The sequence below is a fragment of the Pteropus medius genome, unplaced genomic scaffold, assembly GCF_902729225.1.
Source record: "Pteropus medius unplaced genomic scaffold, Ma_sr-lr_union100, whole genome shotgun sequence".
NCBI classification, from domain to species: domain Eukaryota; kingdom Metazoa; phylum Chordata; class Mammalia; order Chiroptera; family Pteropodidae; genus Pteropus; species Pteropus medius.
This window is the reverse complement of record NW_024342471.1, coordinates 6,637,059-6,649,172: the sequence shown is the minus strand read 5'-3', so window position 1 is coordinate 6,649,172 and position 12,114 is coordinate 6,637,059. Positions and strand designations below refer to the sequence as shown.

General features: G+C 40.7%; 1 protein-coding gene across 4 annotated transcripts in view; it reads right to left on the bottom strand.

Annotated features, from left to right (window-relative positions):
- Positions 1-11,533, bottom strand: part of ASXL1 (ASXL transcriptional regulator 1) — a 60,202-nt gene extending 48,669 nt beyond the window's left edge. For 2 of the 4 annotated variants that reach the window (XM_039864053.1, XM_039864055.1), the window contains exons 1-4: positions 10,914-11,532; positions 5,626-5,708; positions 4,582-4,584; positions 3,160-3,268 (exon numbers count right to left, since the gene is read on the bottom strand). In XM_039864053.1, the coding sequence (XP_039719987.1) occupies positions 3,160-3,268; positions 4,582-4,584; positions 5,626-5,708; positions 10,914-10,970 (252 nt within the window). In that variant the 5' untranslated portion in view covers positions 10,971-11,532. Of the gene's footprint in view, positions 1-3,159; positions 3,269-4,581; positions 4,585-5,625; positions 5,709-10,913 lie in introns of all 4 variants that reach the window. The other 2 variants (XM_039864054.1, XM_039864056.1) reach the window with 2 other exon arrangements.
- Positions 11,534-12,114: the final 581 nt, after the last annotated feature.

Below are 12,114 nucleotides of genomic sequence, written 5' to 3'. Positions count from 1 at the left end.
ACCTGGAACAGTAGACATGTTCTGGCAGTATAAACATAAAGGAGTCTGGAAATAACCAAGGCTTCTATGCTTTTATTAGCCTTTAAAAATACATTTAATTCTACAAGACAATTGACCTGGATTGTTCAAAAATATCAATGACATGAAAGATAAAACAAGGCAAGGGAAGTGTTCTACATTAAAAGAGATTAAAGAGACATGAAAACCAAATGTAATGAATAATTCTTGACAATGCTGGAGCTAAAAAAATAAGCAATAAAGAATATTTTTGGAATTAGAAAAATCTGAATATGGACTATTTTTCTTGAATGTGATAGTGATATTATGGTTATGTAGGATAATGTCCTTGCTCTGAAGACACACATTCTAGTAATAACTAGGTATGGTGTCAAATAGGTACTACATTTATCAAGGTGATCACCTCATAAGTTATATAAATATCTAATCACTATGGTGTATTCCTGAAACTAACATAATATTGTATCTCAACTGTAATAGAGAAATAAAATTGTATTTAATTAAATACATACATTCTAAATTATTTAGGGGTGAAATACTAGTTCTAGTTAACAGTTTCAAATGGTTCTGAAAAAAAAAAAGCATATATATGTAGAGAAGAACAAAGCAAATGTGACAAACTTGTAACAATTTTAAGAAAGCTAGACGGCTGGGGTGTACACAGTACTCCTTCGATTTTTCCATAGCTTTGAAATCTTTTCAAAACAAAAAGTGGAGGATTAAAAAAATGTACTTAGCACCTCTTTGAACTTGAGTGTTTACTGGATAGATACGAGTTCTCAGATGACTGTGACGGTAATCACGTGGTTCAGATTTTCTATATCCTTTCTTATCCATTCCTAAATAATAATAAAGTAAAATGCCTGCACAACTTCTGGGAGATAATGTGGTGATAATGAGGCATTTAACAAGAGACTATTACCACACATTCATAACCTAGAATCTAGAATTCTACAACACTCTTTAAAAAGAATAAAGTATGTCTATATGTACCATCATGACAAATATATTAACTAAATAAAGCAAACAGCAAACAGGTCAAAATTAGGAGACACATACAGATAATTAATCAAATGAAAATTCTACCAAAGCCACAGCAGTAAACACCTTTCATTTTAGCTGACTGACATATGAGCTACAGGCCAGAGACAAATCTGGGGATAGTTCCAAGATTATGAGCCGTATTTATCACCAAATGTCAAAAGGATAATTAAGTACCAGAATGTAACCATCACGCACTAATTCATTCATGAAATATGCACTTACTGAAGGCTACTTTGCACAGTAACTTTGGTGGATACCGATGTAAATAAAATAAGACTGCCCTCAAAGAGTTTACAGTCTTACTGGGGGAAACAGACAAGCAAACCATTAACCCAAAAAGAGCACAAAGAATATCAGAGAGGTGATGTGCAACTCCAACAAGCAACATGCTAAGAAGACTAACCAACATAAAGCCAAAGGCAGATGAGAGGACCCGCTGAGCACATCTTCAATCAATGCATCTCAGACAGGGCTACAGACTAACAATACTATCAAGCTTACAGCAGATTCATACAATAGAGTTTACTAAGATATATTAAAGTTAAAACGAAGAAATTTAATTCACTTCAAATATTTATTAAGCATGGACTATGCCAAGAATTTTGCCCATAGCCAAATTACAAAGACAAAACTCAGTTCCTACCCTCAAGGTGTTCATATAAAAAGGTTATTTCTCCTCTCTCTTAAAATAGAAGTATGCCATTAACAAGCACATTTCTAACATACATAATGCAGATGATTATAATTATACATAATTACATATAATTACATTATATATAACAACATAAATAGAAAAATGCTATTAACAAGCAATTAAGGTTGAGGAATCTAAAGAAATACTATAAAAGCTACCATTTCTTAAGAACTGACTCTGTGTTAGGAATGCATACACCACCATAAAGGGTTAAAATCACCTCTACCTCAATACCCCTAACCCGTTACAAAGCTATGTTTTGAACTCAGGGCTTTGTCTCTCCCAAGGCTCAGTTCCTGACATTACATTATGCTGCCTCTTAACAACAACAAAAAAAGGTTCAAAATAATAGAAATAAAAACAATACAGAAAACAGCACAGACATTGGAATGTAAAATACATTTGATGTGTACATAAAGACCAAGTTTTGTGACTGCAGATTATAGAGCTGGTATTTGCTTAAGTGTTTAATTTTGAATTAAAGAAAACAAATCTATCAAGAAAACAAAACTAAAAGAGAAAAGATTATATATGGACTATTACAATTTATAACTACATTTTGGAAGAGTATAAAGGTCAGCTTCAATATTTCAGTTTCCTCACCATCAAGAGGTCATCTTATGTCTAAATCAGGAGTAAGGAAACCACACCCAAGTCAAATTTGGCCCGCTGCCAATTCTTGTAAATAAAGTTTTATTGAAATACAGCCAGGCCTGTTCATTTGTGCATTGTCTATAGCTACTTTCCTGCTATAACAGCAGAGCTGAACAGTTGTGATAGAGATCACATGGTCCACAAAACCTAAAATATCATCTGGCCCTTTACAAAAAAAAGTTTGCCAACTCCTGGTTTTAAGTGATAGCCATATATACCACAAATGGTAGAAAAATAATTAGCCTTTTCATTTCAGCTCTATTAAAGCTTTATTATAAACTCTACCTGATTTAAGTTCTCTTCCTTCATAATTAGTATCAATTAGTAAATGCTAATGAGTTTTTGAATTTCCACAAGTATGTTCACATTTCAGTTATTTTCCACAGAGTAGGTCTTACTTTAGCTGCCCAGAAATCTATCCTTCACAATATCATTACAAAATCCTAATTAAGGCACATTTGCAATTACCCCCACATATACTTATCCCTCTACTGCATACAATCTGCAAAGATACAGACAAGGAACAGCTAGATATAGACACAACAGCTAATATGACTAAAATAATTCCTAATACCCTGTTCACACTAGAACATCTCAGTCAATGGCCATTTAGGACCAAAAGCATCAGCATCACCTGCCTGCTTATTAGAAATGCAAATTCATGGCCTCATTCCAGACCTACCAAGTGATTCTTATACACACTAAAAGCTTAAGAACTACTGCACAAAAACAGACTTTATAGTACTTACCTTAAGTGTGAAAAGACTGATGCGGCCAGGCAGTTTATAAAATAGCCCCTCTCCCCCTCTTGAATTGGAATGTAGCATGGCATTGAGACACGCAAGAGGGGATGTCCCACTGTAAAAACACAAGGGTGGGTGAGGGTCACACAAATCCATATGCTTACTTACTCAAAGATCTAATACCCTCCAACTAATTTCTAAATCAAGAAAAAGCAGAGCAAGAATCGCACAACAATTCCATTTTGAAAGTAGCAAAAGATAACAGATGAAATTCACATCACACCCAGTATACTCTGGGATAAGACACGTTTTGTGATACACCTGAGCCATACTTGACACTTATCTAGTGCCTTTTGATACAATGAATCACTCTCTCAAGAAATTTAGAAAAACTACACATTTTTCAAAGTCACTTAGGAGTTTTGAAAAAACACTACCCAATATTTTTATAGTTCTTAAATTAAAATTTAATATTAATTAAAAATAAAACCAAGTTTCCTAGCTTCTATATTTCAACCTCTATATTATGCTCAGAAACTGCCACATATAACATGATCAACACAAAGACCACAGAATCAATGGTGCCCCCCCAAGAAAACAAGCATAGCTTTTTTATTCCCAGTTAAATATTTTCTAATAAGCACACAAAAGAATCATGTTTCATTTGCTTTCTCTCTGTGTGTAAGGGGTAAAGATGGGTTTTATTCTAAATCTACCCAGGAGCAATCACTTAAATTTGAATATAAAAAGAAAAGTAAGTCAAATGGATTTAGTGCCCAATAATGCTCAAAAAAAGATGGTATATTAAGTTATTTCATGATCCCTGCTACAAAAGTAGGTTGAAAAACAATGACAACTCAGTGAATTAGAGGCTACTTACTAAATCTTAAAATAGAAAAGCTGTCAAAAATACAGACAACTGACCATTATTAACGTTTGGCACTAGCATGCTTAATGGTAGTGTTCACCTGTGTACCTTCTCTTCCCTCTCCCCAGTATGTTAAAAAATATATATCTTAAGTAAAACCTCTTGGTATTTTTCAGAACTAGAGGCCCTAATTTATGCAGAATGTTAAAAATAATTTCTAAGTCTAAAAGAGTCATTAAAAAAACTCTATTACTTATTCTGCTTGGAACGCACAGGATGCTAAAAAAAATTTTCAGCAAGAACCAATCTCTAAAAGAAACCTTGTGCAGAATCTGGAGTATCAAGTGGGTGTGCTAACATCTCTGCTAGAAGGAGGAACAGCATGCTGGTATAATCTTTCTGCAAACAGTGTAACTCCTACACACTATACCCCTGTCTACAAATTACAGAGCTGCTCACTCATCACGAGCCACCATGACTGCTTCAGAATTCCTATAAGAGCAAGAAGCAGAAACAAGTTAAGGTTCTTAATTCCATCTGTCCCAAAGGGACTAATTTACCTTCTATAGGCATAGTGGTCCAACAGCAGTGCAGACAGCAGCATGATGGGAAATAGCCCATAAAAACAAAAATAAAGCACAATTAAAACACTACACAGAGCATAGGTACTATTTAAACAAAAGTGACCTAGACAATCCTGATCTTCCCTCCCCACAGAATGTTACCTTGAGAATGTTTGAACTGACAACTGGAAAGTGAGTACGTTTTGACCCTAAAAGGTCAATTCCAAGCAGCTAGAGCTTAATCTGTAAAAACATACGCTGTCTGTTCTGAGTCCCAGGAAGAGACTGTGTTGAGCTCCCCTCAAGGAAAAAGGAAAAAGGAAAAAGGAAAAAGGAAAAAGGAAAAAGGAAAGGAAAGGAAAAGAAAGGAAAGGAAAGGAAAGGAAAAAGGAAAGGAAAGGGAAAGAAAGATAAAGAAAGAAAGAAAAAGTATGGGTGAGGAAAGAAAAGGATTAAGGGCAGTCACTGTTTTTCATGCCTGCAATTCCTTTGTGTTTCTAACTTGTTGCTTCTTTAGGCAAACTATATCATAGGATAACAAAATTAAGGTCATCTCAAAATTTACTATATCCATATCATGAATGGCTAGAATCTGTAGGCAGGGGGGAAAGCCAGTGGGTTTTATGGTGATGAGACCACCCTTCTTTGATCCTAAAACAAAGGACTTCAGAAATACAGTACAGAGAGAAGGGTAGTTTTAGACCTGTTAGAGCCTATCAGAGTCTGCCCTACTCTATTAATGAAACTTATAAAACAGAGTACAAGAGAAAATGTGCCGATTCCTACACAAAAAACAAGCTCCAAGTCAAGATTTAAGGAAGAGCAAGTACGGGAAAGCCGCTGGACCTCTGATGAAAACAAATGGATGTTCACCCACTCCCATCTTCCACTCTGAGGACACACAACCTGGGAGATAGTTTCACACTATCACCAGACACAGAAGCACATATATATGTATATGCAGACTTATATCACTACATAACTATGGAAAGACACACATCCTATGAAACCCTCATGCTAAGCAACAAAAACAATACAAACCTCATTTCCTTTAGTCCTTCTGCTTCTATAACCTGCAGAATCTGTTTTGGTGTCATTGGAGCATCTGAGTAGTTTTCTAGTACCTGAAGAAATATAAATGTTCTGATTTCAGTGTGCAATTTCCATTTATATCCATCAACCTATGTCACGTGCTCCAGTTCTGCTGAGGTATCACTGCTGACAATGTATTTTCCAGTTAAAATTACTTTGGAAACCAAAATGCTAAAAGTGACTGTAATTAGCTAAAATATTCTAATGCTCAACGCTAAAAACATACATCTCCTTAGCATATGTGTTATGGTATATGGGGCCTTAGCAACCCTGCTTACTGCTTAACTTGATATTAATATAACTAAACCACAGAATACATAGTTCTACACAGTAATTTGTAAGTCAGAAATGCATTCAGATTTCTTTCTCAAGGAAGACTGATTAGTACTCATATTGTTAAATGATGATTTCTGCCACTATATTGTGAAATTCTGGTGTTAACTGCCACAGCACATTTTGCCATTTGGCAACATGACACTGATTCTACATGATTACTGCAAGTAAAATAATGAGAAACAGAACATCCCATTTATGTTAGCATCATCTACAACTAAGTTATGGCAGTAGTTTCTTACTGAGCAACTGCGGTTCTGATTTTAAGAGGTTGAGTTGTTTTAGAAATGTTATCCTTCTTAGGGAGGAAAAGGTCAGACTGTCAGTATCTTTGTACTGACTCTATCTGTGCAAGTGCTGAGGTTACTCCAAACTACTAACATCTTAAAGTCATTTCACAACAGTAACAACTAAGTAAGTACTGCTCTGTCACAAATAAAACATAAAGCAAGAAGTCTGACAGGACGGCTGCTGAAGGCTCTCGCTGTAGAACATGAGCCCTTAGAACAAAAGGAAGTCAAATTTTGGAGAAGTGCTAAAATAAAACCCTTATTTACCATGATCCCATTCTTAGCTTCTCTTTTCAATTTTCACATTCTCCTTCGGTAACACCATGTCTCACAGTTTCAACTACTACCTAAATTCTGATAACTACCAAATCTCTACCCCTAGCCTGGATTTCTCCCCAAGATTCAGACTCAGATATTCAGTTCTGCACTGGCCATGATCGTCTACTCTACTTCATCTCCCCTTTTCTTCCAATATTCCCTCTATTGGTCGGCAGCCTATCTAATCACCTAATACAGAAACCTATGCGTCATCTTTCACTCACCTGTCCCCCAGTTCCCAGTTTCTTACCTGACCCAACGCAACAGACACTAACATCCCTGCAACCAGCCCTGCTTTCCTCAAATCCATTCTTACTCTGTTGCCATCCTCCATTGAACAAATTTATGAATACTGTGTGCCAGGAACCAGTCTAGGAAATCATCAGTATACAAAACAAATCTCTGCTCTCGCAGAACTTACCTGCTATACCCTGAGGTCAACCCAACAAAAGAAACAGGCCCTCATCACTTTCCTGCTTTAAAATCCTTCAACAGCAGCCTAATCACATACAGCAAAAGCTGAATCTTGGCCCACCAGAAAAACACAGGCTTTAGAACCAGACAGACGAGGAGTCAAATTCTGGCCTTCTAAACTTGGGCAAGTAACCTACCCAATCTGAGCCTAGGTTCCCTCATCTGTGAAGGAAAGATACTGATGTCTTCCTCTCAGAGTTGTTTTACAGGTTAGAGATAATGTAAATGCCTACAGTGCCTGGCGCAAAATAAGTACCTACTGGCTTGGCATACAAGGCCCTCACAATCTGATCTGTGCCTCTCTACTTAATACTGCCACAAACTTTATGTTCCAATAACTACATGTAGTTCTACCCAATTCTCCACCCTGCAAACACACACACACACACACACACACACACACCTGCTATTTCTTGTCACTAGCTCCTGCTCACATCCTGTGATGGGCCTAACTCCTCCTCGCCCTTCAAAATTCAGTTCGGAAATCACCTTCCTCCAGGAAGCCTTCTCTGATCTCTGCCAGGAAGAGGTAAATTGTCTTTTCGGTGTCCCCATAGTTTTACAACACATATAATTTACCTTCCAAAGCAGGACACTTGAGAGTGAAAGGAGGAAGTGTTCAAAATTATAATAAGCAGGACAATAAGCAGGAACCAGGATGTCAATTTACCATTTATACATCCATGATGGCACTTATCATGCCTGTGATAAAATTCTGTTCATGTGCCTGGACCTTCCCCATCCCCAGAAGACCATAACCTAAAGGGCAAATCTTACCCATCTCTGTATTCCAAGAACCTAAGTACCAAGTTAGACAGTGTTAACTTGAAAAATCTCGCAACAAACTCTGGGACAAGCTACTAATGTTCGCTGCCACAGATATCATTTATTTGATACTGTGAGCTGAGCTTAATGAATTTTTGCAGCATAACTTTAAGAAGCATGACTCTAAAAAACTAGTTACCAATTATTTTAAACAACAGTCAGGAAGAGCCTGAGAATCTAAGACAGAGGAAACAAAATCTCTAAAGGCAAGTTACATTAAAAGATACAAAGTATTCACTTATTAAAACTGTATATGTTTTCAGCTTTTAGTATAAGAACAATTCAGCAGTGTTCTATTCCTAGTCTGTCTTTCTAGATGGCACTTTAAAGAAAAGGAAAAAAAAGTATCTCTTCCTCTACTTCAAAGGGAAAAAAATGTTTGATGTAAGAATGGTCAGTCATGAATCAAAGTGAAAGATAAAGCTGTGCAATAAAGAGTTTCTCAAAGCCAAGGAGAATCCATTTAAGGGCATTCAATTTAAAGGAAAATCCCCCTGGCTATTTTTCCCAAATTGTTCCTAACAAACAGAAGCATTTACACCCCTTCGACCCTCTAAAATCTACCTCTTACATCTAGAAAAGACAATACTACAAAATATTTGATATAATATCTACTTCTCAACAACATAAATAACATCTACAAAAATCAATTTCCTGGGGCATACTATGCTGAAATTCTCCAGAAGTCTCTTCTTTCCTACCAAAAAACTTTTTAAAAGGGTTCTCAAGTTATCACTCTAGCCACCAGTTTGAGCAAGGTTAAAAACAATATGAAATGACGACAAGCAAGTGCATCTGATTGCCATGGCAAACACCTCAAATTCACCTGTCCAAAGAGTATTTAGATCTAATCTAGTGCCCTCTCATTTCAGCTCACTCTAGTCAAGCTTCTCTGTACAGTGATAAGCTCTCAAACTGTCCAGCACTCAGTTTGTTACAGCAATTTTTTAAATGGGGAGAAGACTCTAAAAGTCCCTCACCCCAACGAAAATTCTAAAACTAAAAACAATAAAAGATATGCAAATCTACATACCATATTCCCACGAGTCTTCTAACATTTTTAAGTGCACCACAAAGTAATTTCAATTTGTATTTCTATTTTTTAAATTAAGAGCCATAGAAGAAAAAGAAAACTTACTCAGATAATCCGGCATGAAGTTGAGCAAATAACAAATAGCAACCTGTATACTGAAGTTCAGATCACAGTTAATTCAAGAACCTAAAGAGGCTTAACAAAATAGCGGACCCCAAATTCCTAGTCTTTCAACCAGTAAAAGCCAACATAGCACTGAGACAAATAGACTTTAGAATTCTGTCAGGACATAAAAAAATTTAAAGGTACTTTCACCTAGCTCTAATAAGTAAAACTCTGGCAAGCAAATTTCCTTTCAGTGCCCAGAGCAATAAACACCTGTGTTAACAGGAACTCAGATGAGAATGTCAATGAACACCCAAGACTCAACCTCAAGAGAAAGAGAGCACATCCTTTTGGCTCTCCTTTACTCTCCTTCAGGCCTATAATCTGTTTCCAGGTGAAGCAACACTGGAGACATCCCGAAAATCCCAAGAGATCCTGAAAGCTAGCCAAAGCTTCCAATTTTGATTAAATCAGAAAATATTTAGGAACTTCGAAAACAGCTTTAGTTCTTGCAAACCAATAACTGAGTTTTACAGGCTCCAAGAAAGAAAAAGGTGTACCACAGATTTGTAACAACCTTCAACACATATTCACCTTTTTGCACAACACCTCTGAGGCAGGAACTCACTTTCCAGTAAAAGATTAGAAGGTTGAGCTTCATTAAAAGTGAATTATAGCTATTACATATAAACTACAGGGCATCAAGAGACAAGTAATGGTATCTGCACTATAACCCCACTGTGACAGTTCTGAGGAAGTGACATCTCTGGGAGAAACGTAACATGTTACTATTGCCATCAGCAAGATTTTATAAGGACATGTCTCGAAGTGTCTTAGTTTTAAGGGTGCGAATCCAAAAGGAAGACATTTCACTTTTAAGGCCTCTGACACTTTGAAAACAGAAAATTCACAACCCCCCCGCCCCAACCCACCAAGCAGCCTCAAATTACTCTCGCCCTTGCTAAGCCCTCAGTGAGCAGTATCTTCAGAGACACTTTGGTCTCTGTCCAACACTTCATATATACATGCACCAGGACACTAAGGAATAAAGAACAGACATAGTCTTTGCAAAGTGTAGTCAGTTCTCTGTAGAGTGCCTATCCCCAGTCTAGTTTATAAAGTAGAACACTCTAGTTAGTGTTCCTCAAAGTGCAGTCCGTGAGCCACCAGCGTTAAGAATCAACCGGGGAAGCTAGTTAAAAAAATACTCAAGCAATACTCCAAAATTTTAGACTCAAAAGGTCTTAACTAGGGCCCTAGAATGAGCATCCCTAACAACCTCCCAGGTGTCCCCATGGAACACTAAAGTTTGAGGACCACTGCTCAGGGTTCAAGCTGGGAGTAGGCACTTGCTTCCCTCCACACACCTGGTTTAGATTGGGAAAGCTCAAAATGCCACTCGCGTCCTTGAAACTGGGGGTGCTACCCCACTCCCTGGAGTCATACGCACCACCCACAGCCCACCAGGAAGCGAGGGAGGAGCTTCCGACCCTTCCCGGAAACCTAACTCCCCCCGAGTGCATAAACCAAGCTTCCCCAGACCCCCAGACGCTGCCAGATAGTGGGGGAGGGGAGGCTGGGGCCCCGCCGCCCGGAGGGGGAGGAGCCGTCCAGCCAGCTCGCCCCTCCGCAGGAATTTAGAGGTGGGGGAGCGTGCAGAAAAAGGCGCCACATCCAATCCGGCGGGGGACCTCTCCCCACCCAACACCTTGGCGTGGGGGGGTCCCGTTCCTAGAGGAAGAGTGACCCCGCCCCTCCTGCGGTGGGCAGAGCTTCGCCCCTCCCCCTCCCGGTGGGGGGTGCGCGGCGAACCCACCCCCCACATCCCCCACCGAGCCCCCTTTGGCGGCCCGCCTCACCAGGCGCGCGGCCTCGGCCCACGTGCGCTCCTTCTTCCTCTTCTGTTTGTCCTTCATCCTCCTCCTCCCGGGCGGCGGCGGCGTCTCCACGCGGGACCTCCGGACGGGGCGGGCTGGGGTGGCGACGGTGCGGGGCGGCGGCGGCGGCGGGGGGCGCGTGGCGGTGGCGCGCGAGGACTCGGGTGCGGCCGGGGAGAAGGGGCGGGCGCGCGGGGACTGGATGGCGCGAGACCCGGCGCGAGGGCGGTGATGGGGGAGGGGTGGCGGCGGCTCCACGCGCCCGCGCTGCGTCAGTCGCCCACGGCGGCAGCGGCGGCGGCAGCAGCCCCACGATCGCTAAGGAATGCGGCGGCTCCGCATAACCATGGGGTCAGAGGTCACGGCTCCGGCCTCCTCTTTCCCGCTCTGCCAAGGGGCCAAGACAGAACAGGCGCCGGGGCGGGAAGGCGAGAAGCGGCTTTCCTTTCGGCGCTTGGGTGTGTGAACGTCTGCTGTGGGTGTGTGTGAGTGTGTGTGAAGAGTGAGGAGGGGGAGTGTGGGGTTTTTTTTTTGAACAAAAACAAACCGAAAGGGTTGCTGGGAATCGTAGTCCCGGATGCCTCTCTTGCCTCCCCCGCTCCGGAAGAATATGGCTGCGTGAAACGCTTGGACCACACATCCCGGTGTGCCCTGCGATCCGCCTTTCACCCTCCCTCCTCCTCTCCCTCCCCTCCCTCTCTCTCCCTTAATATCACACACACAGAGCTTGGTAAGGAAGAACTGGCAGTCGTTCGGGGAAGGGACGAGGCGATGTCTCGCGAGGTGCGGGAACTGGCTGGCGGCTTGAGGCATTCTGGGAGACGCTGCTGGGAAGGGGCGGTGGCTGGGCTCCCCCTAGCCGCGTTTAACCCCTTCGGGGCTTCTCACCGCGGGACGGCGAGATTGGTGAGGGTGGGGATCGAGAATTGATAGCTTCACTCTCAGCGCCTACTTTGTCTACCCCTGCGTAAGCGGTTCTCACCGACACTTCTCTGAGGTGACTAGAGGCAGGACTTTCCCTTTTGGTCCTCCACTAAATGACTCACTGCAGCATAATAATGAGACAAAAAGACACTCATACCGGTAAAACGGTTATTCCACATTTGATGGACCTAGACAGTTCCCTATTTCCTCCTGTGCTTTCATGCTGCTACGTTTGCAGAAGTTGTATTTGCAGAAGCTG